This window comes from Pseudophryne corroboree, chromosome 11, assembly GCF_028390025.1.
Source record: "Pseudophryne corroboree isolate aPseCor3 chromosome 11, aPseCor3.hap2, whole genome shotgun sequence".
NCBI classification, from domain to species: Eukaryota; Metazoa; Chordata; class Amphibia; order Anura; family Myobatrachidae; genus Pseudophryne; species Pseudophryne corroboree.
In genome coordinates this window covers 172,476,541-172,503,158 of record NC_086454.1, presented here as the reverse complement: position 1 = coordinate 172,503,158, position 26,618 = coordinate 172,476,541, and the positions used below count along the sequence as shown (strand labels likewise).

Genomic DNA, 26,618 nt, shown 5'->3' with positions numbered 1-26,618 from the left:
ACAGTAAACAGTTAGAACATACAATTACATACAGTTATATGCAGTTTCAGTTACATGCCAGCGATACAATACCATATCTTTCTCATATAAGTTTGTCCCTCCATATGACTCTCTCTCTCTCTCTCTTTCCTCTGTAAAATCATGCAAGACCTCCATCTCCCTCTGAGACCAAAAAGGAACTACCTTCCTGTGTGACCAGCAAAATGTGTTAACTAGTTTCTGGGGGAGGGGTCTCTCTCTCATTCATGATTGAGTCACTATTCTCTTTGTATATGCTGATCAGGTTCAGCTTTGAAGACTGCCAAAGGGCTGGCCTGAGTTCCCTGTGCACTGTATCATTCATTGTTCTAACAAAGTGATTTTAGCTTTTATACATTCAATCATAATTATCCGCTGCAATGTCCCACAACTTAATAACAAGTATCAAATTAATCTACACACCAATCTGCTTGTTTTAATAGTAAACATGACAGGTGTATCTGGTTCCGTTCAAATAATACACATTCATGACATTAATTCATTAGGTGATTTTAAATAATCATGATGTCTGACGCTTGATATTATTATAATTATGTACTGTATGAAATAAGTGTCGAATCCATCTCTGTGGCATGTCCTTGTAAATGCGTGTGTTACCATATATGGCTGTGCTCGCTGCGCGTATTTGCAAGTATAGCGACTTAAATGTGTGTAGTTTGTATGTTCTCTTTATGTAATATTTTTGACTTTGACAACTGCCACTGGCTGCCAGAGACTTAAGTAGATTTCTTACAAAGCCCCAAAAGACAGAACAAGGGATCCGATTCTGATTTGGGAATAAAGTAAGACAGTGCAAGTTACTGTGCACCTGGGCAAAACCATGTTGCCCTGCAGGTTGGGCAGATTAAAAATGTGCAGAGATTTCGATTTGAGATAGGCATAAACTGAAATCTAAATTGCAGTCTAAAAATAAAGCTGCCCAGTATTCATGGACTACATGCAAAAGGAGTCAGTATTCACCCTGCGTGCATTAAAATGTATGCATTGCACCCCTTGCACTGCAAGATGGTTTGTCCAGGTATACAGTCTTGTTCTATTATAGTTTGTTCCCACAGATAACTGTTACTAATAATCCTGCAGGAACGTGTATGAATGCGGATCTATATACCTGTGTATCCATCCAGCCAGAGCTGATATACCTCTTCATCAATCAGGGTGGTATTTCCCACAAACACATCAAGCTCGTTAGCCATAGTGAGGACTCCTGTGGAGACAGAGAGACTAATGATCATTATTGCTACTATAATAAATAAAATAAATAGAAAATAAACAAAACCTCCACACAGTTTCTGTGCACAATGATTTCCCATCAGCATTCATAGGGGTATATGCAATAGCGGGCGAATTGGCAAAATAGGCGAATTCCGGGCCGTTTTCGCCTCCAAAAATCAATTCGCCTATGCAGTGCAGTCATTTTTCGCAAAAAAACGGCCCGTCAAAATTCGCCTTTTCTCAATTCGCCTTTTTCCGAATTCGCCTTTTCTGCAATGGTACAGATGCTGCAATTCGCCTCCAGCATATTCAATTCAAGTTTGGAAATTCGCCTGCAGTGCTTTTAGACAGCAAATTCGCGATTTTCACTCCGCCACACTTTGGAGGGTGAAAACAAATAAAAAAATTTTAAACATGTTTTTTTTTGTGTTTTTTTTTTTAGGAATAGCAGATCTATTTATATTAGAAGGGATTAGGTTTTTTTTTTTTTTTTGGGGGAGGCACAAATATTATTTATATATTTTTTAAAATAATATTTTTATTTTTTTATTTTTTTTATTGCTGGAACGGTAAAATCCGGGAAAAAAATGGCGTGGGGTCCCCCCTCCAAAGCATAACCAGCCTCGGGCTCATTGAGCTGGTCCTGGTTCTAAAAATGCGGGGAAAAAATTGACAGGGGATCCCCCGTATTTTTAAAACCAGCACCGGGCTCTGCGCCTGATGCTGGTGCCAAAAATACGGGGGACAAAACGAGTAGGGGTCCCCCGTATTTTTAACACCAGCATCGGGCTCCACTAGCTGGACAGATAATGCCACAGCCGGGGGTCACTTTTATACAGTGCCCTGCGGCCGTGGCATCAAATATCCAACTAGTCACCCCTGGCCGGGGAACCCTGGGGGAATGGGGACCCCTTCAATCAAGGGGTCCCCCCCCCCAGCCACCCAAGGGCCAGGGGTGAAGCCCGAGGCTGTCCCCCCCCATCCAATGGGCTGCGGATGGGGGGGCTGATAGCCTTTGTGTTCAAAAAAAAAGATATTGTTTTTTCCATTAGTACTACAAGTCCCAGCAAGCCTCCCCTGCAAGCTGGTACTTGGAGAACCACAAGTACCAGCATGCGGGAGAAAAACGGGCCCGCTGGTACCTGTAGTTCTAATGGAAAAAAAATACCCAAATAAAAACAGGACACAGACACCGTCGACAGTAAAACTTTATTACACACTGCCGACACACACATACTTACCTATGTTCACACGCCGACATCGGTCCTCTTCTCCATGTAGAATCCCGGGGTACCTGAAAATAAAAGATCAATTATACTCACCTCAACAGGCTCCAGAGATAAATCCACGGACTTGGCAAAAAAAGAAAGCGCATTTACCCGCACCAAAAACGGACTGAAAGGTGTCCCATGCTGACACATGGGACACCTATCCACGATTAAGATCTGTCAGTGACAGTTGTCACTGACAGGTCTCTAAGCCAATCAGGAAGCGCAACTTCGTTGCGCTAACCTGATTGGCTGATCGCTGTGACAGCGCATCGCACAGCTCCCTCCATTATATTCAATGGTGGGAACTTAGCGGCTAGCGGTGAGGTCACCCGCCGGTCAGCGGTGACCGGCGGGTGACCCCACCGCTAGCCGCTAAGTTCCCACCATTGAAAGTAATGGAGGGAGCTGTGCGAGGCGCTGTCAGAGTACAGACGGCGTCCAGCCAATCAGATGAGCGCCACGGCAGTAGCGCTTCCTGATTGGCTGAAGGGACATCAGTGACAGGAGTCACGTGATGTCCCGGCATTCGGGGAAAGGATTCTAATGTGAAAACATTGGACCCCTTTCATTAGTCCGGTGGAGCGGGTGTTCGGTTTGTTTTTTTACAAAGTACGTGGATTTACCTCTGGACCTCTGGACGCTGGAAGGTGAGTATAATTTTTTGACAGGTACCCTCGGATCGTCGGAGATCGTTGCAGTCGGCGTGTCAACACAGGTAAGTATGTGTGTGTCGGTGTATGAAATAAAGTTTTACTATCAAGGTGTGTGTGTCCTGTTTTTATTTGGGTATTTTTTCCCCAGTAGTACTACAGGTACCAGCGGGCCCGTTTTTCTCCCGCATGCTGGTACTTGTGGTTCTCCAAGTACCAGCTTGCGGGGGAGGCTTGCTGGGACTTGTAGTACTAATGGAAAAAACAATATCTTTTTTTTTATCACAAAGGCTATCAGCCCCCCCATCCGCAGCCCATTGGATGGGGGGGGACAGCCTCGGGCTTCACCCCTGGCCCTTGGGTGGCTGGGGGGGGGGGGACCCCTTGATTGAAGGGGTCCCCACTCCCCCAGGGTACCCCGGCCAGGGGTGACTAGTTGGATATTTGATGCCACGGCCGCAGGGCACGGCATAAAAGTGACCCCCGGCTGTGGCATTATCTGTCCAGCTAGTGGAGCCCGATGCTGGTGTTAAAAATACGGGGGACCCCTACTCGTTTTGTCCCCCGTATTTTTGGCACCAGCATCAGGCGCAGAGCCCGGTGCTGGTTTTAAAAATACGGGGGATCCCTGCCCGATTTTTCCCCTGCATTTTTAGAACCAGGACCAGCTCGATGAGCCCGAGGCTGGTTATGCTTTGGAGGGGGGACCCCACGCCATTTTTTTTTCGGGTTTTTCCCCGTTTTTTCCCGTTTTTAAAAATCGCGGCAAAATCCGCCAAATCGGCCGATTTTCGCCCGCGACTCTGGCGAATCCGTTTTTCATTGCATATGGTGAATTCCGGAAGCCACCTTCCGGAATTCACCTGGCGAATTTGGTCGAATTGAAAAAACGGCGATAATTGCCGCGATTTCGCCCGCTATTGCATATACCCCATAATGTAAGTAAAATAAAAATTGATCTGCAGCTTCGTGTTGAAATGAGTCCACTTTCCACTGAGGTAAGTGTTGGGATGTCCTGTCTGGCTTTTAGAATGAGTACAAAATGAGGTTTTATTAGTGCCCCCACTAAGATATATGTTAACAAACTACTAGCCATGGTAATTTAATATAGGAGGATGAACAACACTCAAAGGGGGAAATTCAATTGTTTAACGCACTGCGCTAATTAATGAGCACCCGGCAGAGCAATTCTTTTGTTTCTCTTATTGGGCTCGGGTGCCCACATTTCTGCTCCTGAGGTGGCAGGCAGAAATGTGCAAAAAAAACGTGGTTTGGGCTCACAAGCCGGAACTTTAGACAGTTTAACCGCTTTACAAGGCTAAACCCCATCTATGTGTGTGAAAAGCGCGATAATTAATGGACACCCAAAACAATTTATTTGCTCCATCCGACGGCCATTAATTAGTGTTGAGCTAATGAAAGTCCATAATGATTAGAGACAATAGGGGTCATTTAGTAGGACTACTATTACTATTTTTCTTATTTATTCTTATTTTTATTTTCTATAGTACAGTACTAGCAAAAGCAGAATTTCATTGGTAGCAAAAAATTATTGCACCTATTTCTTCTGCACTTCTGATCCTACATAACAAAAGGCTAACACTGCTCCTCATCTCTACTGGGGGGATTTAAGTGGCGCTCGACAAAGTAATTCAATTGTTACTCCGTTTGGTGGTGCACAGCCGCCGGCGCTGATATTACTGTTATGTTGTACCATCATTTTCACGGGCTGATAACTAGTAATTCAGAATATTTTTACATCTTTTCCCCTGTACCCAAGTGAATCAGTGGGAAGACAGACCATACTGGAATGGGTGGTTTTCAGGTTGCCTGCTGCCCGGCTCCTGACAACCAGCATACCGGCGCCGGCATACCGACATCTTTTCTCCCTCTTGGGGGTCCACGACCCCCCTGGAGGGAGAATAGATAGTGTGGCGCGCATACCGTGCCCGCAAGGGGCTCATTTGCGCTCGCCCAGCTGTCGGTATGCCAGCGGTCGGGATTCCGGCGCCGGTATGCTGGCCGCCGGGAGCCCGACCGCCGCCATCACATACTACACCCTACTGGAATGCATCAGTGGGGTTTACACTGAAGCTGATGAAGGAGAAAGCTGCCAAGATTTTTTAAAAATATACTTGCCTTATAGAAGCAGTTGTTGACATTAAACTAACAGCACCCTGGGGAAGGCCGGATATATCATCACAGGTATTGATACTTTTTAATGCACACATTGTCATAGGGCTGGGTATGTGTGACTGCCGGTCAGCATACGGATGCCGGTATCCCGGCAGCGGAATGCCGGCAAGGGAGGGCAAGCGCAACAAGCCTCTTGCGCTCGCCACAGGTCCTATTCCCACTCTATGTGGTTATACGGATTTACACATTCAATTGTGTTTATATGTCATGTCATCCTTTTGGGTAAATTGTGTGGGGAAGGACAAGATTTTCTTATGTTTGTCCACAAATTTTATGACTGACAGCCACCAGCACTGGTTTTCTCATTACATTGACCATAAATAATTTCAGTTGGTCCTGGACTACCAATCCAAGGCACTCCTGCAAGTTTCCAGGGGCACCCCAGGATGCTCTGGTTTAACTAGAACCTCGTCTAATGATATCCCAAAATGTCTAACTCCTGTCCTCTTAGACATACTCTAGATCTACACTGCTCAAAAAAATAAAGGGAACACTTAAATAACACATCCTAGATCTGAATGAATGAAATATTCTTATTAAATACTTTGTTCTTTACATAGTTGAATGTGCTGACAACAAAATCACACAAAAAATGATCAATGGAAATCAAATTTATTAACTCATGGAGGTCTGGATTTGGAGTAACACTCAAAATTAAAGTGGAAAAACACACTACAGGCTGATCCAACTTTGATGTAATGTCCTTAAAACAAGTCAAAATGAGGCTCAGTAGTGTGTGTGGCCACCACATGCCTGTATGACCTCCCTACAACGCCTGGTCATGCTCCTGATGAGGTGGCGGATGGTCTCCTGAGGGATCTCCTCCCAGACCTGGACTAAAGCATCCGCCAACTCCTGGACAGTCTGTGGTGCAACAAGAGTTGGTGGATGGAGCGAGACATGATGTCCCAGATGTGCTCAATTGGATTCAGGTCTGGGGAACAGGCGGGCCAGTCCATAGCATCAATGCCTTCATCTTGCAGGAACTGCTGACACACTCCAGCCACATGAGGTCTAGCATTGTCTTGCATTAGGAGGAACCCAGGGCCAACCGCACCAGCATATGGTCTCACAAGGGGTCTGAGGATCTCATCTCGGTACCTAATGGCAGTCAGGCTACCTCTGGCGAGCACATGGAGGGCTGTGCGGCTCCCCAAAGAAATGCCACCCCACACCATTACTGACCCACTGCCAAACCGGTCATGCTGGAGGATGTTGCAGGCAGCAGAACGTTCTCCTTGGCATCTCCAGACTCTGTCACGTCTGTCACATGTGCTCAGTGAGAACCTGCTTTCATCTGTGAAGAGCAGAGGGCGCCAGTGGCGAATTTGCCAATCTTGGTGTTCTCTGGCAAATGCCAAACATCCTGCACGGTGTTGGGCTGTAAGCATAACCCCCACCTGTGGACGTCGGGCCCTCATACCACCCTCATGGAGTCTGTTTATGATCGTTTGAGTAGACACCTGCACATTTGTGGCTTGCTGGAGGTCATTTTGCAGGGCTCTGGCAGTGCTCCTCCTGTTCCTCCTTGCACAAAGGCAGAGGTAGCGGTTCTGCTGCTGGGTTGTTGCCCTCCTACAGCCTCCTCCACGTCTCCTGATGCACTGGCCTGTCTCCTGGTAGCGCCTCCATGCTCTGGACAATACGCTGACAGACACAGCAAACCTTCTTGGCACAGCTCACATTGATGTGCCATCCTGGATGAGCTGCACTACCTGAGCCACTTATGTGGGTTGTAGGGAGGTCATACAGGCACGTGGAGGCCACACACACTACTGAGCCTCATTTTGACTTGTTTTAAGGACATTACATCAAAGTTGGATCAGCCTGTAGTGTGTCTTTCCACTTTAATTTTGAGTGTGACTCCAAATCCAGACCTCCATGGGTTAATAAATTTGATTTCCATTGATCATTTTTGTGCGATTTTGTTGTCAGCACATTCAACTATGTAAAGAACAAAGTATTTAATAAGAATATTCCATTCATTCAGATCTAGGATGTGTTATTTTAGTGTTCCCTTTATTTTTTTGAGCAGTGTATTTCTGCTCTGTTAGACAAACTGTAGATCTAATCCTGTCCTGTTAGACATACTCTGGATCTACTCGTGTCCTATGGATGAACTCACAGAGGTCAAGAATCTATGGACCAAACGCTAATACGACTCAGGGCCTGATTCATGTCCCGACTGATCTGTGACATGAGACACAAAGTACTGATGGCTGGTACGAGTCCTGTGTCATTGGAAACACTACGGCTGCAGGCATCAATAGATTGACAGTCTACAGCCATTTAGGGGCACTAAGGGATCGGCGATGGCCTCCGTTTTGGGACATTTCTTGGCCTCTTGGTAGGAGCTGCGGCGGCTGCCTTGCAGAACCTCAGGGGTCACAAAGGGGGACATTTACTAAGCAGTTGTAAGAGCGGAAAAGTGAGTAAGAGGTTGGCCAGGCCTGAAATAGGGACTACATTAGTTTGTGGGAGCCCATGTGGTCAAAGTGGGACATTATTAAGCATGGTTTCTATAGGGGTTAGAATACCGGCAGTGTGGGCTGCGTTTGCAACAGGTTCTATTCCCACTCTATGGGTGTCGTGGACACCCACGAGTGGGAATAGCCCCAGCGCAGCTGTCAGCATTCTCGGCGGTCTGGAGCCCGGCGTCAGTATTCTGACCGCCGGGATATTAACTACATGCCAACTATAGAATAAATTATTTGGGAGATGAAATTCTGATCTAAGTTGTTTTAAAGATTTCTAGCATACAGTATAACCGGGCAATATATATATATATATATATATATATATATATATATATATAAAAACTCTTTATGATAATAAAATTTTAAACCTAAAGGTAAATCTTTTTCTCGTAGTCCGTAGAGGATGCTGGGGACTCCGTAAGGACCATGGGGATAGACGGGCTCCGCAGGAGATATGGGCACTTTAAGAAAGACTTTGACTCTGGGTGTGCACTGGCTCCTCCCTCTATGCCCCTCCTCCAGACCTCAGTTAGAGAAACTGTGCCCAGAGGAGACGGACAGTACGAGGAAAGGATTTTAGTTAATACAAGGCCAAGATTCATACCAGCCACACCAATCACACCGTATAACTTGTGATATACTATCTAGTTAACAGTATGAAAAAACAAAATATCATCGGTCCAAAACCGATGAAACTATAACATAACCCTTATGTAAGTAATAACTATATACAAGTCTTGCAGAAGTAGTCCGCACTAGGGACGGGCGCCCAGCATCCTCTACGGACTACGAGAAAAAGATTTACAGGTAGGTTTAAAATCTTATTTTCTCTAACGTCCTAGAGGATGCTGGGGACTCCGTAAGGACCATGGGGATTATACCAAAGCTCCCAAACGGGCGGGAGAGTGCGGATGACTCTGCAGCACCGATTGAGCAAACAGGAGGTCCTCCTCAGCCAGGGTATCAAACATATAGAACTTTGCAAAGGTGTTTGACCCCGACCAAGTAGCAGCTCGGCACAGCTGTAGTACCGAGACCCTTCGGGCAGCCGCCCATGACGAGCCCACCTTCCTAGTGGAATGGGCCTTAACCGATTTCGGTAACGGCAATCCTGCCGTAGAATTCGCCTGCTGAATCGTGTTACAGATACAGCGAGCAATAGTCTGCTTTGAAGCAGGGCCGCCAACCTTGTTGGCTGCATACAGGACAAACAGTGCTTCTGTTTTTCTGATCCTAGCCGTTCTGGCCACGTAAATTTTCAAAGCCCTGACCACATCCAGGGTCTCGGAATCCTCCAAGTCACGTGTAGCCACAGGCACGACAATAGGTTGGTTCATATGAAAGGATGAGACCACCTTAGGTAGGAATTGAGGACGGGTCCGCAATTCCACTCTATCCATATGGAAAACCAGATAGGGGCTTTTATGTGATAAAGCCGCCAATTTCGAAACTCGCCTAGCCGAAGCCAAGGCTAACAACATGACCACCTTCCAAGTGAGATATTTCAACTCTACTGTTTTAAGTGGTTTAAACCAATGTGACTTAAGGAAACTTAACACCACGTTAAGGTCCCAAGGTGCCACCGGAGGTACAAAAGGAGGCTAAATATGCAGTACTCCCTTCACAAAAGTCTGTACCTCAGGTAAAGAGGCCAATTCCTTTTGATAATGTTTAGATGTCACGTCGTTCCTAGCCTTTATTAGCGTAGGAATTACCTCATCCGGAATACCTTTTTCCGCTAGGATCCGGCGTTCAACCGCCATGCCGTCAAACGCAGCCGTGGTAAGTCTTGGAACAGACAGGGACCTTGTTGTAACAGGTCCTGCCTTAGAGGAAGAGGCCACGGATCTTCTGTGAGCATTTCCTGCAGATCCGGATACCAGGTCCTTCGTGGCCAATCCGGAACAATGAGTATTGTTCTCACTCCTCTTTTTCTTATTATCCTCAACACCTTGGGTATGAGAGGAAGAGGAGGAAACACATAGACCGACTGGAACACCCACGGTGTCACTAGGGCGTCCACAGCTACCGCCTGAGGGTCTCTTGACCTGGCGCAATACCTTTGTAGCTTTTTGTTGAGACGGGACGCCATCATGTCTATTTGGGGCAGTCCCCACCGACTTGCAATCTGCGCGAAGACTTCTTGATGAAGTCCCCACTCTCCTGGATGCAGGTCGTGTCTGCTGAGGAAGTCTGCTTCCCAGTTGTCCACTCCCGGAATGAACACTGCTGACAGAGCGCTTACATGATTCTCCGCCCAGAAAAGAAATCTGGTGGCTTCCGCCATTGCCACTCTGCTCCTTGTGCCGCCTTGGCGGTTTACATGAGCTACTGCGGTGACGTTGTCTGACTGGATCAGAACTGGTCGATCGCGAAGTAAGATCTCCGCTTGACGTAGGGCGTTGTATATGGCCCTTAGTTCCAGGATGTTGATGTGAAGACAAGTCTCTTGACTTGACCAAAGGCCTTGGAAATTTCTTCCCTGTGTGACTGCTCCCCAACCTCGGAGGCTCGCGTCCGTGGTCACCAGGATCCAGTCCTGAATGCCGAACCTGCGGCCCTCTAGAAGGTGAGCACTTTTCAGCCACCACAGGAGAGATACTCTGGCCCTGGGGGACAGGGTGATTCGCTGATGCATTTGCAGATGTGACCCGGACCATTTGTCCAATAGGTCCCATTGGAAGGTCTTGCATGGAATCTGCCGTAGGGAATGGCTTCGTATGTCGCCACCATTTTTCCCAGGACTTAAGTGCAATGACGTATTGACACTTGTTTTGGCTTCAACAGGTTCATGACTAGAGTCATGAGTTCCTGCGCTTTTTCTGTCGGAAGAAAAACCCTCTTCTGGTCTGTGTCCAGAATCATGCCCAAGAAGGGCAGACGAGTTGTATGATTCAGCTGCGACTTTGGAATATTGATAATCCAGCCGTGTCGCTTTAACACAGTCAGTGAAAGTGATATGCTGTTCAGCAACTTCTCCCGTGATCTCGCTTTTATGAGGAGATCGTCCAAGTACGGGATAATTGTGACACCCTGTTTGCGCAGGAGCACCATCATTTCCGCCATTACCTTGGTGAAAATTCTCGGGGCCGTGGAAAGCCCAAACGGCAACGTCTGAAATTGGTAATGACAATCCTGTACCGCAAATCTCAGGTACGCCTGATGAGGAGGATATATGGGAACATGCAGGTATGCATCCTTTATGTCCAGAGATACCATAAAATCTCCACCTTCCAGGCTGGTGATGACCGCTCTGAGCGATTCCATCTTGAACTTGAACCGTTTTAAGTAAAGGTTCAGGGATTTTAAATTCAAAATGGGTCTGACCGAACCGTCCGGTTTCGGGACCACAAACAGAGTTGAGTAGTACCTCTACCACCACTTGTTGAAGACACAATTTGCGAATCGCATGTAACACGATCTCCCTTTCCAGGGGGGAAGTCGGTAGGGCCGATTTGAAAAACCGGCGAGGAGGCACCTCTTCGAATTCCAGCTTGTAACCCTGGGAAACAATTTCTATTGCCCAGGGATCCACCTGTGAGTGAACCCAGATATGGCTGAACAGTCGAAGACGTGCCCCCACTGGGGCGGACTCCCTCAGGGGAGCCCCAGCGTCATGCAGTGGATTTTGCAGAGGCCGGGGAGGACTTCTGTTCCTGGGAACTAGCTGTGTTGTGCAGCTTTTTCCCTCTGCCCTTACCTCTGGCAAGAAAGGACGATCCACGTACTCTCTTGCTTTTATTGGAACGAAAGGACTGCATTTGATAATGAGGCGCTTTCTTAGATTGTGAGGGAATATATGGCAAAAAATTCGATTTACCTGCCGTAGCCGTGGAGACGAGGTCCGAGAGGCCCTCTCCAAACAATTCCCCACCCTTGTAAGGCAACAACTCCATATGTCTCTTGGAGTCGGCATCACCTGACCACTGTCGGGTCCATAAGACACGCCTAGCCGAAATAGACATAGCGTTTATCCTGGAACCCAGTAAACTAATGTCTCTTTGAGCATCCCTCATATATAAGACAGCATCTTTTATATGCCCTAGGGTCATTAAAATGGTATCCTTATCAAGGGTCTCAATATCCGCTGATAAGGAATCTGTCCATGCTGCTACAGGACTACAAACCCAGGCCGACGCAATAGCCGGTCTGAGTAACGTACCAGAATGTGTGTAAATGGACTTCAAGGTAACCTCCTGCTTGCGGTCAGCAGGATCCTTGAGGGTAGCCGTATCTTGGGATGGGAGCACTATCTTTTTTGATAAGCGCGTCAAAGCTTTGTCTACCCTAGGGGAGGATTCCCACCGGATTCTGTCCTGCGACGGGAAAGGATACGCTATTAGAATCCTTTTGGGAATCTGCAGTTTTTTGTCTGGAGTTTCCCACGCTTTTTCGAATAATTTGTTCAGCTCATGTGATGCGGGAAAGGTGACCTCAGGTTTTTTTCCCTTATACATGTGTACCCTCGTGTCAGGGACAGGGGGTTCCTCAGTGATATGCAAAACATCTTTATTGCGATAATCATATATCGAATACCTTTAGCCACCTTTGGCTGTAATTTTGCATCATCGTAGTCGACACTGGAGTCTGAATCCGTGTCGGTATCTGTGTCAACTATTTGGGATAGTGGGCGCTTCTGAGACCCCGAAGGTCCAGGCGACATTTGGACAGGCATGGGTTGACTCCCTGACTGTACCCCAGCTTCAGCTTTGTCTAATCTTTTGTGCAGTAAAATAAGAATTTACTCACCGGTAATTCTATTTCTCGTAGTCCGTAGTGGATGCTGGGTACTCCGTAAGGACCATGGGGAATAGACGGGCTCCGCAGGAGACTGGGCACTCTTTAAAGAAAGATTAGGTACTACATCTGGTGTGCACTGGCTCCTCCCTCTATGCCCCTCCTCCAGACCTCAGTTAGGGAAACTGTGCCCGGAAGAGCTGACATTACTAGGAAAGGATTTGGAATCCAGGGTAAGACTCATACCAGCCACACCAATCACACCGTACAACTTGTGATAACTATACCCAGTTAACAGTATGAACAATAGCTGAGCCTCATTCAACAGATGGCTCAGAACAATAACCCTATAGTTAAGCAATAACTATATACAAGTATTGCAGAAGTCCGCACTTGGGACGGGCTCCCAGCATCCACTACGGACTACGAGAAATAGAATTACCGGTGAGTAAATTCTTATTTTCTCTGACGTCCTAGTGGATGCTGGGTACTCCGTAAGGACCATGGGGATTATACCAAAGCTCCCAAACGGGCGGGAGAGTGCGGATGACTCTGCAGCACTGAATGAGCAAACTCAAGGTCCTCCTCAGCCAGGGTATCAAACTTGTAGAATTTTGCAAACGTGTTTGATCCCGACCAGGCAGCAGCTCGGCAAAGTTGTAAAGCCGAGACCCCTCGGGCAGCCGCCCAAGAAGAGCCCACCTTCCTCGTGGAATGAGCTTTTACTGATGTAAGATGCGGCAGTCCAGCCGCAGAATGTGCAAGTTGAATCGTGCTACAGATCCAGCGAGCAATAGTCTGCTTAGAAGCAGGAGCACCCAGTTTGTTCGGTGCATGCAGGATAAACAGCGAGTCAGTTTTTCTGACTCTAGCCGTCCTGGAAACATAGATTTTCAGGGCCCGGACTACGTCCAGCAACTTGGAATCCTCCAAGTCCCGAGTAGCCGCAGGCACCACAATAGGTTGGTTTAAATGAAACGCTGATACCACCTTAGGGAGAAATTGTGGACGAGTCCTCAATTCTGCCCTGTCCATATGGAAGATCAGATAAGGGCTTTTACATGACAAAGCCGCCAATTCTGACACACGCCTAGCCGAAGCCAAGGCCAAAACCATGACCACTTTCCACGTGAGATACTTCAACTCCACGGTCTGAAGTGGCTCAAATCAATGTGATTTTAGGAAATCCAACACTACGTTGAGATCCCAAGGTGCCACTGGAGGCACAAAAGGGGGCTGAATATGCAGCACTCCCTTAACAAACGTCTGAACTTCAGGCAGTGAAGCCAGTTCTTTTTGAAAGAAAATAGACAGGGCCGAAATCTGGACTTTTATGGATCCCAATTTTAGGCCCATAGTCACTCCTGACTGTAGGAAGTGCAGAAATCGACCCAGCTGAAATTCATCTGTTGAGGCCTTCATAGCCTCACACCAAGCAACATATTTTCGCCATATGCGGTGATAATGTTTTGCCGTCACGTCCTTCCTAGCTTTTATCAGCGTAGGAATGACTTCCACCGGAATGCCCTTTTCCATCAGGATCCAGCGTTCAACCGCCATGCCGTCAAACGCAGCCGCGGTAAGTCTTGGAACAGACAGGGCCCCTGCTGTAGCAGGTCCTGTCGGAGCAGCAGAGGCCAAGGGTCCTCTGAGATCATTTCTTGTAGTTCCGGGTACCAAGTTCTTCTTGGCCAATCCGGAACGACGAGTATAGTTCTTACTCCTCTCTTTCTTATTATCCTCAGTACCTTTGGTATTAGAGGAAGAGGAGGGAACACATAAACCGACTGGTACACCCACGGTGTCACTAGAGCGTCCACAGCTATCGCCTGAGGGTCCCTTGACCTGGCGAAATATCTTTTTGTTGAGGCGGGACGCCATCATGTCCACCTGTGGCCTTTCCCAACGATTGACAATCAGCTGGAAGATTTCTGGATGAAGTTCCTACTCTCCTGGGTGGAGGTCGTGCCTGCTGAGGAAGTCTGCTTCCCAGTTGTCCACCCCCGGAATGAACACTGCTGACAGTGCTATCACGTGATTCTCTGCCCATCGGAGAATCTTTGTGGCTTCTGCCATAGCCATCCTGCTTCTTGTGCCGCCCTGTCTGTTTACATGGGCGACCGCCGTGATGTTGTCTGACTGAATCAGCACCGGCTGGTTTTGAAGCAGAGGTTTTGCTTGACTTAGGGCATTGTAAATGGCCCTTAGTTCCAGAATATTTATGTGTAGGGAAGTCTCCTGACTCGACCATTGTCCTTGGAAGTTTCTTCCCTGAGTGACTGCCCCCCAACCTCGGAGGCTTGCATCCGTGGTCACCATGACCCAGTCCTGAATGCCGAATCTGCGGCCCTCGAGAAGATGAGCACTCTGCAGCCACCACAGCAGAGACACCCTGGCCCTCGGGGACAGGGTGATCAACCAATGCATCTGAAGATGCGATCCGGACCACTTGTCTAACAGATCCCACTGAAAGATCCTTGCATGGAACCTGCCGAAGGGAATTGCTTCGTAAGAAGCTACCATCTTTCCCAGGACTCGCATGCAGTGATGCACCGACACCTGTTTTGGTCTCAGGAGGTCTCTGACCAGAGATGACAACTCCTTGGCCTTCTCCTCCGGGAGAAACACCTTCTTCTGTTCTGTGTCCAGAATCATACCCAAGAACAGCAGACGCGTTGTAGGAACCAGCTGCGACTTTGGGATATTCAGAATCCAGCCGTGCTGTTGTAGCACTTCCTGAGATAGTGCTACTCCGACCAACAACTGCTCCATGGACCTCGCCTTTATAAGGAGATTGTCCAAGTACGGGATAATTATAACTCCCTTCTTTCGAAGGAGTATCATCATTTCGGCCATTACCTTGGTAAATACCCTCGGTGCCGTGGACAGACCAAACGGCAACGTCTGGAATTGGTAATGGCAGTCCTGTACCACAAATCGGAGGTACTCCTGGTGAGGTGGGTAAATGGGGACATGTAGGTAAGCATCCTTGATGTCCAGTGATACCATATAATCCCCCTCTTCCAGGCTTGCAATAACCGCCCTGAGCGATTCCATTTTGAACTTGAACTTCCTTATATAAGTGTTCAAGGATTTCAAATTTAGAATGGGTCTCACCGAACCGTCTGGTTTCGGTACCACAAACATTGTGGAATAGTAACCCCGACCCTGTTGAAGGAGGGGAACTTTTATTATCACCTGCTGAAGGTACAGCTTGTGAATTGCCGCCAGTACTACCTCCCTTTCCTTGGGAGCAGCTGGCAAGGCTGATTTGAGGTAACGGCGAGGGGGAGACGCCTCGAACTCCAGTTTGTATCCCTGAGATACCACTTGTAGAACCCAGAGATCCACCTGTGAGCGAACCCACTGGTCGCTGAAATTCCGGAGACGGGCCCCCACCGCACCTGGCTCCACCTATGGAGCCCCAGCGTCATGCGGTGGACTTAGTAGAAGCAGGGGAGGATTTTTGTTCCTGGGAACTGGCTGTCTGGTGCAGCTTTTTCCCTCTACCCCTGCCTCTGGGCAGAAAGGACGCACCTCTGACCCGCTTCCCTTTCTGGGGCCGAAAGGACTGTACTTGATAATACGGTGCTTTCTTAGGCAGTGAGGGAACCTGAGGTAAAAAGGTCGACTTCCCAGCTGTTGCTGAGGACACGAGGTCCGAGAGACCGTCCCCAAACAATTCCTCACCCTTATAAGGCAAAACCTCCATGTGCCTTTTAGAATCAGCATCACCTGTCCACTGCCGAATCCATAATACTCTCCTGGCAGAAATGGACATTGCATTAATTCTAGATGCCAGCCGGCAAATGTCCCTCTGTGCATCCCTCATATATAAGACTACGTCTTTAATATGCTCTATGGTTAGCAAAATAGTATCCCTGTCGAGGGAATCAATGTTATCTGACAGGGAATCAGACCATGCTGCTGCAGCACTACACATCCATGCTGAAGCAATAGCAGGTCGCAGTATAGTACCTGAGTGTGTATACACAGACTTCAGGATAGCCTCCTGCTTCCTATCTGCAGGCTCCTTTAAGGCGGCCATATCCTGAGACGGCAGTGCCACCTTTTTTGATAAGCGTGTGAGCGCCTTGTCCACCCTAGGGGATGTCTCCCAGCGTAACCTATCCGTTGGCGGAAAAGGGTACGCCATTAGTAACCGCTTAGAAATCACTAGTTTCTTATCTGGGGAACACCACGCTTCTTCACACAATTCATTTAACTCATCAGATGGGGGAAAAGTCACTGGGTGCTTTTTCTCCCCAAACATAATACCCTTTTTTGTGGTAACCGGGTTAATGTCAGAAATGTGCAACACATTTTTCATTGCCGTAATCATGCATCGGATGGCCCTTGTGGATTGTACATTTGTCTCATCCTCGTCGACACTGGAGTCAGACTCCGTGTCGACATCTGTGTCTGCCATCTGAGGTAGCGGGCGTTTTTGAGCCCCTGATGGCCTCTGAGATGCCTGGGCAGGCGCGGGCTGAGATGCCGGCTGTCCCAAAGCTGCGTCATCAAACCTTTTATGCAAGGAGTTGACACTGTCGGTTAATACCTTCCACATATCCATCCACTCTGGTGTCGGCCCCGCAGGGGGCGACATCACACTTATCGGCACCTGCTCCGCCTCCACGTAAGCGTCCTCATCAAACATGTCGACACAGCCGTACCGACACACCGCACACACACACAGGGAATGCTCTGACTGAGGACAGGACCCCACAAAGTCCTTTGGGGAGACAGAGAGAGAGTATGCCAGCACACACCAGAGCGCTATATAACAGAGGGATTTACACTAGTACAAAGTGAATTTTTCCCCCAATAGCTGCTTATATCACAATTTGCGCCTAAATTTATGTGCCCCCCCTCTCTTTTTTACCCTTTCCGTAGTGTATACTGCAGGGGAGAGCCTGGGGAGCGTCCTTCCAGCGGAGCTGTGAAGAGAAAATGGCGCTGGCTGTGCTGAGGAAGATAGCCCCGCCCCTTCAGCGGCGGGCTTCTCCCGCTTTAATAATAATTATGGCGGGGGATTAGGCACATATACAGTTTAGAACTGTATTATGTGCATTTTGCCACTTAAGGTATACTAATTGCAGCCCAGGGCGCCCCCCCCCCAGCGCCCTGCACCCACCAGTAACCGGAGCGTGTGGTGTGCTGTGGGAGCAATGGCGCACAGCTGCAGTGCTGTGCGCTACCTTATTGAAGACCGTAGTCTTCAGCCGCCGATTTTCTCCGTAATCTTCCGTCTTCTGGCTCTGCAAGGGGGACGGCGGCGCGGGTCCGGACGATCGAGGTCGGGCCCTGTGTTCGATCCCTCTGGAGCTAATGGTGTCCAGTAGCCTTAGAAGCACAAGCTAGCTGCAAGCAGGTAGGTTTGCATCTCTCCCCTCAGTCCCACGTAGCAGTGAGTCTGTTGCCAGCAGATCTCACTGAAAATAAATGTCACGATCCGGGTATCTGGACGCCATTACCTGCCGTTTAGGTGTCTTCCGAGACTGGCCCAGCGTTCCAAATCCGGACCTCATCTGTGTCAACACTCTGCACATCCCTCCTGTCATTCTGAGACACTACCACAGCGGCGCCATGTTTGAATCCAACATGGCGTCTCCCGTCCTCTGCCGCCGTTACTGTGTTATTGCTGCAGGTTCTCAGAATCATGTATCATGCCTGCCGCGGCCTCTGCTGCCCTCCAGGTGTCTCAGCATGTAGCTGTCGTCTGGCGTCTCCTGTCCTCCGCCGCCATTATCACTATGTTTGCACATTTCATTACAAACCAGTTTTCCCTCCAGGTTCCAGCATGGGCGCAGCCATGTTGGATTTGATCACATGCTCCAATTCCTCCAATCCACCATCTCTGGAATCTGCATAATTGCCTAGCCAATGCCTGCATAGCAGCAGGTATAAGTATCCTGTGTCTAGGCCAGATAGATGTCAGTGATTTGAATGTCATACCTTGTTCCAGTCTCTCTCTCTCCTGTGGTTTGTTTCTCCAGGTTCCAGCTCCTGTCTCCAGCATCCACAAAGAGACCCGCACCTGCTTTCCATCCTGCGGTGCAGCCTGACTCTGCAATCCTCTGTGACTGCTCCAGCTTTCAGCTATTACTTCCTCCAGCTTCCAAGCTTTCAGCTATTAACCCATCTGTTTCCAGCAACCTGCTTCCAACAGAATTCAACCTCCTTAAAGAGCCGGTGTTCTCCCAGCGGATTTCTACTTACCAGCAGTATCCACTACCACCGGTAACCACTCTTCATTTCATCTGTTTCCACGCACCCTAGCATCTTTCAGTTTTAACTCCGTATCTCCACCATCTGGCTGGTTCCGTCCAGTGACTCCTTCAGTGCATTCCAGTTACCAGCATCATCTCATACACCTACTGGCGTGTTCCTCGGTTGTCTCCACTACTACAGCCTGGCCTGGTAAGGTTATTCTACCCAAGGACTATAACATCTGTTCTGCAACCTACCAGTGCTCTGTTATACCTTCTATGGTTTAGTGATCCAGGAACTGTATTATCTGCCACTGCTAATACTGACTGTGAACACTGTTGTGATTATACGGAGTCTGTTTAATAAACTTTCATTTGACTTTTAACTTGCTTGTCATGGTCACACCTTCGGGTTTTCTTCCACACTTACATGTCCAGGGGTCTGATTAAACCATCTAAGTTTAACTTCATTCCAGCCCCTACAACTGAGGCTTCCTCCTGTCAGCTTAAACCCTCAGTTGTGACAATAAAAAACCTAACAAATACTTTCTTTTTAGTGAACTCAGGAGAGCCCACTAAGTGCATCCAGCTCTGGCCGGGCACAGATTCTAACTGAGGTCTGGAGGAGGGGCATAGAGGGAGGAGCCAGTGCACACCAGATGTAGTACCTAATCTTTCTTTAAAGAGTGCCCAGTCTCCTGCGGAGCCCGTCTATTCCCCATGGTCCTTACGGAGTACCCAGCACCCACTAGGACGTCAGAGAAATTAACATTAGCACTTAAAACATTCCACATATCCATCCAGTCAGGTGTCGGCACTGTCGACGGAGACCTAACATTCATACACTCCCCCTCCTCCTTAGGTGAGCCTTCAACCTCAGACATGTCGACACACGCGTACCAACACACCACACACACACACACACAGGGAAGCTCTTTTCTGAAGATAGGTTCCCCACCAGGCCCTTTGGAGAGACAGAGAGAGTATGCCAGCACACACCCCAGCGCTATATGACCCAGGAAAAAACACAGTATGTTTACCCAGTAGCGCTTTTGTAATGTATATGCGCCAATTATGTGCCCCCCCCCCCTCTACTTTAAAACCCTTCTTTCACCGTGTGTTAAGCAGGGGAGAGTCCGGGGAGCTTTCTCTCAGCGGTGCTGTGGAGAAAAATGGTGCTGGTGAGTGCTGAGGGAGAAGCCCCGCCCCCTCGGCGGCAGGCTTCTGTCCCGCTCAAATTTCTCAATAACATGGCGGGGACTCTTTATATACATGTACAGTGCCCAGCTGTACATGTGTGTGTGTGTATATATATATATATATATATATATGCCACAGGAGAGGTTTATATTGCTACCCAGGGCGCCCCCCCCCCCCCCCTGCACCCTTACAATGACCGAGGTGAATGGGAGCAATGGCGCACAGCTGCAGTGCTGTGCGTTACCTCTATGAAGATCGTGTCTTCTGCCGCCTCTGATGTTCTTTTCCTCAATACTCACCCGGCTTCAATCTTCCGGCTCTGCGAGGAGGACGGCGGCGCGGCTCTGGGACGGACGGCTAGGGTGAGACCTGCGTACCGATCCCTCTGGAGCTAATGGTGTCCAGTAGCCTAAAAAACAGAGCCCTGAAATTCAGAGAAGTGGGTCTGTTTCTCTCTCCTCAGTCCCTCGATGCAGGGAGTCTGTTGCCAGCAGGCTCCCTGAACATAAAAAACCTAACTAAAATGCTTTCTTTACAGGAAACTCAGGAGAGCTCCTGAAATGCACCCAGTCTCCACTGGGCACAGTATCAAACTGAGGTCTGGAGGAGGGGCATAGAGGGAGGAGCCAGTGCACACCCAGAGTCAAAGTCTTTCTTAAAGTGCCCATGTTTGCCGCGGAGCCCGTCTATCCCCATGGTCCTTACGGAGTCCCCAGCATCCTCTAGGACGTTAGAGAAAACATTTGTTCATGCACTTCGCTGGCTGTAAAAAGAAGCTTTCACATGGACCAGGGTGACATATCTTCTTGGTAGATGCTAGATTCAAGTGGCCTAAGGAACCTTTTACGCCAAGGGGAGAAGACACGACACAAGGGGGAGGAGCTAGGCCAGCGGGATAGTTCCTCTACTATCCACGCCACCAACTATTACCTTTAGTAATCAGGTGGCGAGTGAAGCGGAGCGAGCCCAAAGCGTGGCGAGCAAAGCGAGCACGCAAGGGTATTTTTCGAGTACCCTGTTCGGCTATAGCTCCTCCCCCTGGTGACGTGTCTCCTCTCCTAGTGACGTCAGAAGGTCCCTTCTCCCACTCCGATTTAGAACCAACCATACCTTCATACCATACATCCCAGACGGTATTTTATATTTTCATGTGTGCACTGAAGGTGCACGCATGAAAAGGGTGTTGATGTCACATTTTGGGGGCGTGGCCACGATTCACGCCTCCATTTCTCACTGCACGGGGGGGAGGGGGGGGGGGGGGAGTTCGGGCTGCTGGGCAGACCACAGCCTCATGTGCGTGGCATCCATTCACTGCTGGTTAAAGGAGTCCTCACAAACTTTCCCAACCACAAGGCACTGTGGCCTGGGGATGAGATGGCAGGACAGTGCTTGAAAAACGAGGCTGTGCCGTCTAACTCAGAAGGTCAGCCGCCAATAACTACTACATTATAACCAATTGGGGCAGATGCACAGTTGAACACAAGTAAGATATAATTGCTGCAGCATTGTGAAGACAGAACTAAGGGGGTAATTCATAGTTACCTACTTTGCTGCCTCCTCCTCCGGGAGGAGGCAGCGTTGTAGGTGTATGGGGGGCGTGGCCGGCACAGGATAGGCGGCCCGGGGGCGTGGCCGGCAGCAGGATGGGCGGTACGGGGGCGTTACATCAGGGTCGCGTCATCGTGACTCCGCCCCCCGCTGTGCTGAGAAACAAGCCGCTGCATAGCGGGGGGCGGAGCTACGATGACGCGATTCAGCGCGAATCGCGTCATCGGACCCCCTCGGGCCGCCCGCTTGTTCTCTGCTGCGGGCGGCTGAGGGGGAAAGCGGGAGGCTTGCCCACCTTTCCGGGGGGCCGGGAGGGTCACCCGATTTTCGGGAGCCTCCCGGCAATTCCGGGAGGGTAGGCAAGTATGGGATAATTCTGAGTTGATCGCAGCAGGAACTTTGTTTGCAGTTGGGCAAAACCATGTGCACTGCAGGGGAGGCAGATATAACATGTGCAGAGAGAGATAGATTTAAGTGTGGTGAGTTCAATCTGCAATCTAAATTGCAGTGTAAAAATAAAGCAGCCAGTATTTACCCTGCACAGAAACAAAATAACCCACCCAAATCTAACGCTCTCTGCAAATGTTATATCTGCCCCCCCCTGCAGTGCACATGGTTTTGCCCAACTGCTAAAAAAATTCCTTCTGCAATCAACTTGGAATTACCCCCTAAATGCAGATATTGGCCTACATGCAGAGTTGTATGGCTCTCTGCAGCCAAAGCCCTAGGTAATCATATGAATGGATTCATAGTATCAGTGTGACTTGCACCTTATTCCATGGTGTACACGATCCATCTGAAACTGTGGGACAGATTTATTAAGCTCTGTGAAGTGATAAAAGTGGAAGGTGATAAAGCACCAGCCAGTCAGCTCCTAACTGTCATTTTTCAAACCCAGCCTGCAACATGGAAGCTAGGAGCTGATTGGCTGGTTCTTTACCACCTTCCACTTTATCACGTCACCAGGCTTAATAAATCTGCCACTGTATCAGGTCACAAAGTCAGTAGTAACCTTGTCAGCATGGTTCAAACTGTCAAAAGGCACCATGTCGACATCTTCTGAATGCTGACATGTTCACAATGTCGCCACGTAAAAACTGAACAGCCTGAAGATACAGACGGTTTTGATTGGGCACAAATGGGAGGGTTAACCTCCCGGGGAGGGGTTGAGATTAAACACTGGGCGGAGGGTTAGTAGAAGGGATAAGCGGTACAAAACTCATCAGAACGCTGCGGCCGAGACATCGCCACTGGAACTGATCCTCACGTGACCACTGGAACTGCTGCAGCCGCCGGATGAAGGTTAGACACCGCTAAACTACCAGGGACTGTTTGTCGACAGTTCATCATGCTGACATATCAACCACGTAGACATGGTCATTCAATAGACATGCTGCTTCTCGACAGTTCAACCATTTTAGTATAACTGTCGACCAATTGTGCCCAATCCCTGGAGACATATGTCTACACATACGCACATCCCTGACTGAGCCAACAATTCTGTCAACAACTTAGCTGGCTTGCAAACAAGTCGTAATCACCCAGTTACACCTCTTCACCTGCCAGTGGAAATGCACTGGAGTTGCGTGTGACTCAACTCCATAGCTGCATGCACTCCATTCCAGAACACACACAGCATGGAAATACACAGTCTACTTGCGTTCAACACAACTCTGCATTATCCCTGTAATATTAAGGATTACGTTGCCATATGATTAGCCTATACCCATACCTCCCAACATGACCCTCTCCAGGAGGGACAAAATGCTCTGCTTCTGGACTTTTTTCTTAATTTTAATTGACAGCACCTGTTTTGCACAGGTTAATGAATAAGAAAGGTGTTTCAGCACAGGTGATGGCAATCATAAATTACAAGGGAAGTCCAGGAGCAGAGCATTCTGTCCCTCCTGGAGAGGGTCATGTTGGGAGGTATGCTATACCGTATTTGCTTAAATGTACACTCAGAATCCTCTACTACTATAAATGAATGAAACGTGTGTGTGCAAACAATTGTATATAGGGGGTAATTCCAAGTTGATCGCAGCAGGAATTTTTTTAGCAGTTGGGCAAAACCATGTGCACTGCAGGGGGGGGCAGATATAACATGAGCAGAGAGAGTTAGATTTGGGTGGGTTATATTATTTCTGTGCAGGGTAAATACTGGCTGCTTCATTTTTACACTGCAAATTAGATTGCAGATTGAACAAACCACACCCAAATATATCTCTCTCTGCACATGTTATATCTGCCCCATCTGCAGTGCACATGGTTTTGCCCAATTGCTATCAAAAATCCTGCTGCGATCAACTTGGAATTACCCCCATAATTCACATATCAATCCGATATTACAAAACTCCCAAGGACACAGCATTATAATTATGCTTACCAACTTTAAAAAACAAACAAACAAAAACCAGGGTCTGTTCGCTGCGTAGGCCGCAATCGCGGTCTACGGGAAAATGGCCGCCTCCATCAAACATCTGCCAGCAGACATTTTAGAATCCTTGACATTTATTTATAACTTCGCTCTGGTACTTGACTTGAGCTGTCACACCACCCAGACCAGGCTGCCGCTGCCAGTGATATGAAGGGGCGATGTGTCACGTTCACGACATCACTTACTTTCTGCGACATCGGTAATCTCTACCGTAGTATGTGACATGTATACACTTACCGAGTCACCGGCCGCCGCTCTGCAATGTATTCTGTCACACACCCTCCGCTCCACAGCACTTTCGGCTCACTGCAACATGGATCCTAACGGCAACTTCCGGTGTCCTGTGAGGCGGCAGCACCGCTGCAGTGCGTGTGTGACATGTAGTAGCGGGATCCGAGCAGCAGAGGGAGCATAGCACACTCTGGCGGATAATAATACTAGTAGTATCTACATTAAGTAGTATCTAAATACTATTAGTATCAAAATTGGGATTTTGGTAGATTTAGGTAACCCTACCTTAAGCAGGGGCTACCAAAATCCCAATTATTGAGGGTGGTGCAAATTACCAGTAAATCGGCTTAGTTAGAACCAGCTCTTGACTCGGTTGTAGATAGATTTATGCAACGGGGCTATAATAAACGGAAATTAATACAATTAAAGGAAGAGGTTCATTTGATACCCAGCACAGATTTGCTATCATCACAAGCCAAGTCGGACAGCAAAGGAAAAATCCCCCTTGTAACACAGTTTACTACAGCAAGCATGGTTATTTCAAGGGCCACTAAAGCTTTGTGGCCGATAGTGACAAGTGATAGTAAATTGCCACGTTTCAAAGGGAAATCTATAATGCTCTACAAGTGGGGACGAAATTTGTGAGATATATTGGTAAAGACAGATGTCACGGGGGACCGTCTATTATTCAGAAGAATGGCTGTTTTAAATGCCAATCCTGCGAAACTTGTAACTATTTAACATCTGGAACTTTTTTTTCTACACCCAGTCACAAAAAAGAATAAGATCCAACATTATCTATCGTGTACCACACAATTTGTGGTTTATGTGATTTGGTGCCCATGCAATTTACTTTATGTGGGACAAACGATCCGCACCTTCCGCGAGCTGATCACTCGGCTATCCGGGCAGCTTTGATGGACAGACAAAATGATCAGCCGGTTGCCCGGCATTTTAAAAATGACAAACGTTCTCTGTCAGATCTTAAATACATGATTGTGGATCACATTCCCCTGATGGTTTGTGGAGGTGACTGTGCGAGGGTTTTAGCCCAAAGGGAGGTCAGGGGATTTCTAATTTCTCTATCGTCCTAAGTGGATGCTGGGGTTCCTGAAAGGACCATGGGGAATAGCGGCTCCGCAGGAGACAGGGCACAAAAGTAAAGCTTTTACAGGTCAGGTGGTGTGTACTGGCTCCTCCCCCCATGACCCTCCTCCAGACTCCAGTTAGATTTTTGTGCCCGGCCGAGAAGGGTGCAATTCTAGGTGGCTCTCATAAAGAGCTGCTTAGAGAGTTTAGCTTAGGTTTTTTATTTTACAGTGATTCCTGCTGGCAACAGGATCACTGCAACGAGGGACAGAGGGGAGAAGAAGTGAACTCACCTGCGTGCAGGATGGATTGGCTTCTTGGCTACTGGACATGAAGCTCCAGAGGGACGATCACAGGTACAGCCTGGATGGTCACCGGAGCCACGCCGCCGGCCCCCTCACAGATGCTGAAGCAAGAAGAGGTCCAGAATCGGCGGCTGAAGACTCCTGCAGTCTTCTTAAGGTAGCGCACAGCACTGCAGCTGTGCGCCATTTTCCTCTCAGCACACTTCACACGGCAGTCACTGAGGGTGCAGGGCGCTGGGGGGGGGCGCCCTGGGAGGCAAATGAAAACCTTTAAAAAGGCTAAAAATACCTCACATATAGCCCCAGAGGCTATATGGAGATATTTACCCCTGCCTAAATGTACTAAATAGCGGGAGACGAGCCCGCCGAAAAAGGGGCGGGGCCTATCTCCTCAGCACACGGCGCCATTTTCTGTCACAGCTCCGCTGGTCAGGAAGGCTCCCAGGTCTCTCCCCTGCACTGCACTACAGAAACAGGGTATAACAGAGAGGGGGGGGCAAAATAAATGGCAATATATTAATATAAAAGCAGCTATAAGGGAGCACTTAATCATAAGGCTATCCCTGTCATATATAGCGCTTTTTGGTGTGTGCTGGCAGACTCTCCCTCTGTCTCCCCAAAGGGCTAGTGGGTCCTGTCTTCGTATAGAGCATTCCCTGTGTGTCTGCTGTGTGTCGGTACGTGTGTGTCGACATGTATGAGGACGTTATTGGTGTGGAGGCGGAGCAATTGCCAAATATGAGGATGTCACCTCCTAGGGGGTCGACACCAGAATGGATGCCTTTATTTGTGGAATTACGGGATAGCGTCAACTCGCTTAAGCAGTCGTTTGCCGACATGAGGCGGCCGGACACTCAATTAGTGCCTGTCCAGGCGCCTCAAACACCGTCAGGGGCTGTAAAACGCCCCTTGCCTCAGTCGGTCGACACAGACCCAGACACAGGCACTGATTCCGGTGGTGAAGGTGACGAATCAACCGTATTTTCCAGTAGGGCCACACGTTATATGATTTTG

The 26,618-nt window shown here is 48.5% G+C and overlaps 1 protein-coding gene across 3 annotated transcripts in view; it reads right to left on the bottom strand.

The window, feature by feature from the left end:
• Positions 1-24,407, bottom strand: part of FIBP (FGF1 intracellular binding protein) — a 134,299-nt gene extending 109,892 nt beyond the window's left edge. The window contains exons 1-2 of one of the 3 annotated variants that reach the window (XM_063945081.1): positions 24,217-24,407; positions 1,148-1,243 (exon numbers count right to left, since the gene is read on the bottom strand). In XM_063945081.1, coding sequence (XP_063801151.1) covers positions 1,148-1,232 — 85 coding nt within the window. In that variant the 5' untranslated portion in view covers positions 1,233-1,243; positions 24,217-24,407. Of the gene's footprint in view, positions 1-1,147; positions 1,244-20,238; positions 20,384-23,928; positions 24,139-24,216 lie in introns of those variants that run through there. The other 2 variants (XM_063945080.1, XM_063945082.1) reach the window with 2 other exon arrangements.
• Positions 24,408-26,618: the final 2,211 nt, after the last annotated feature.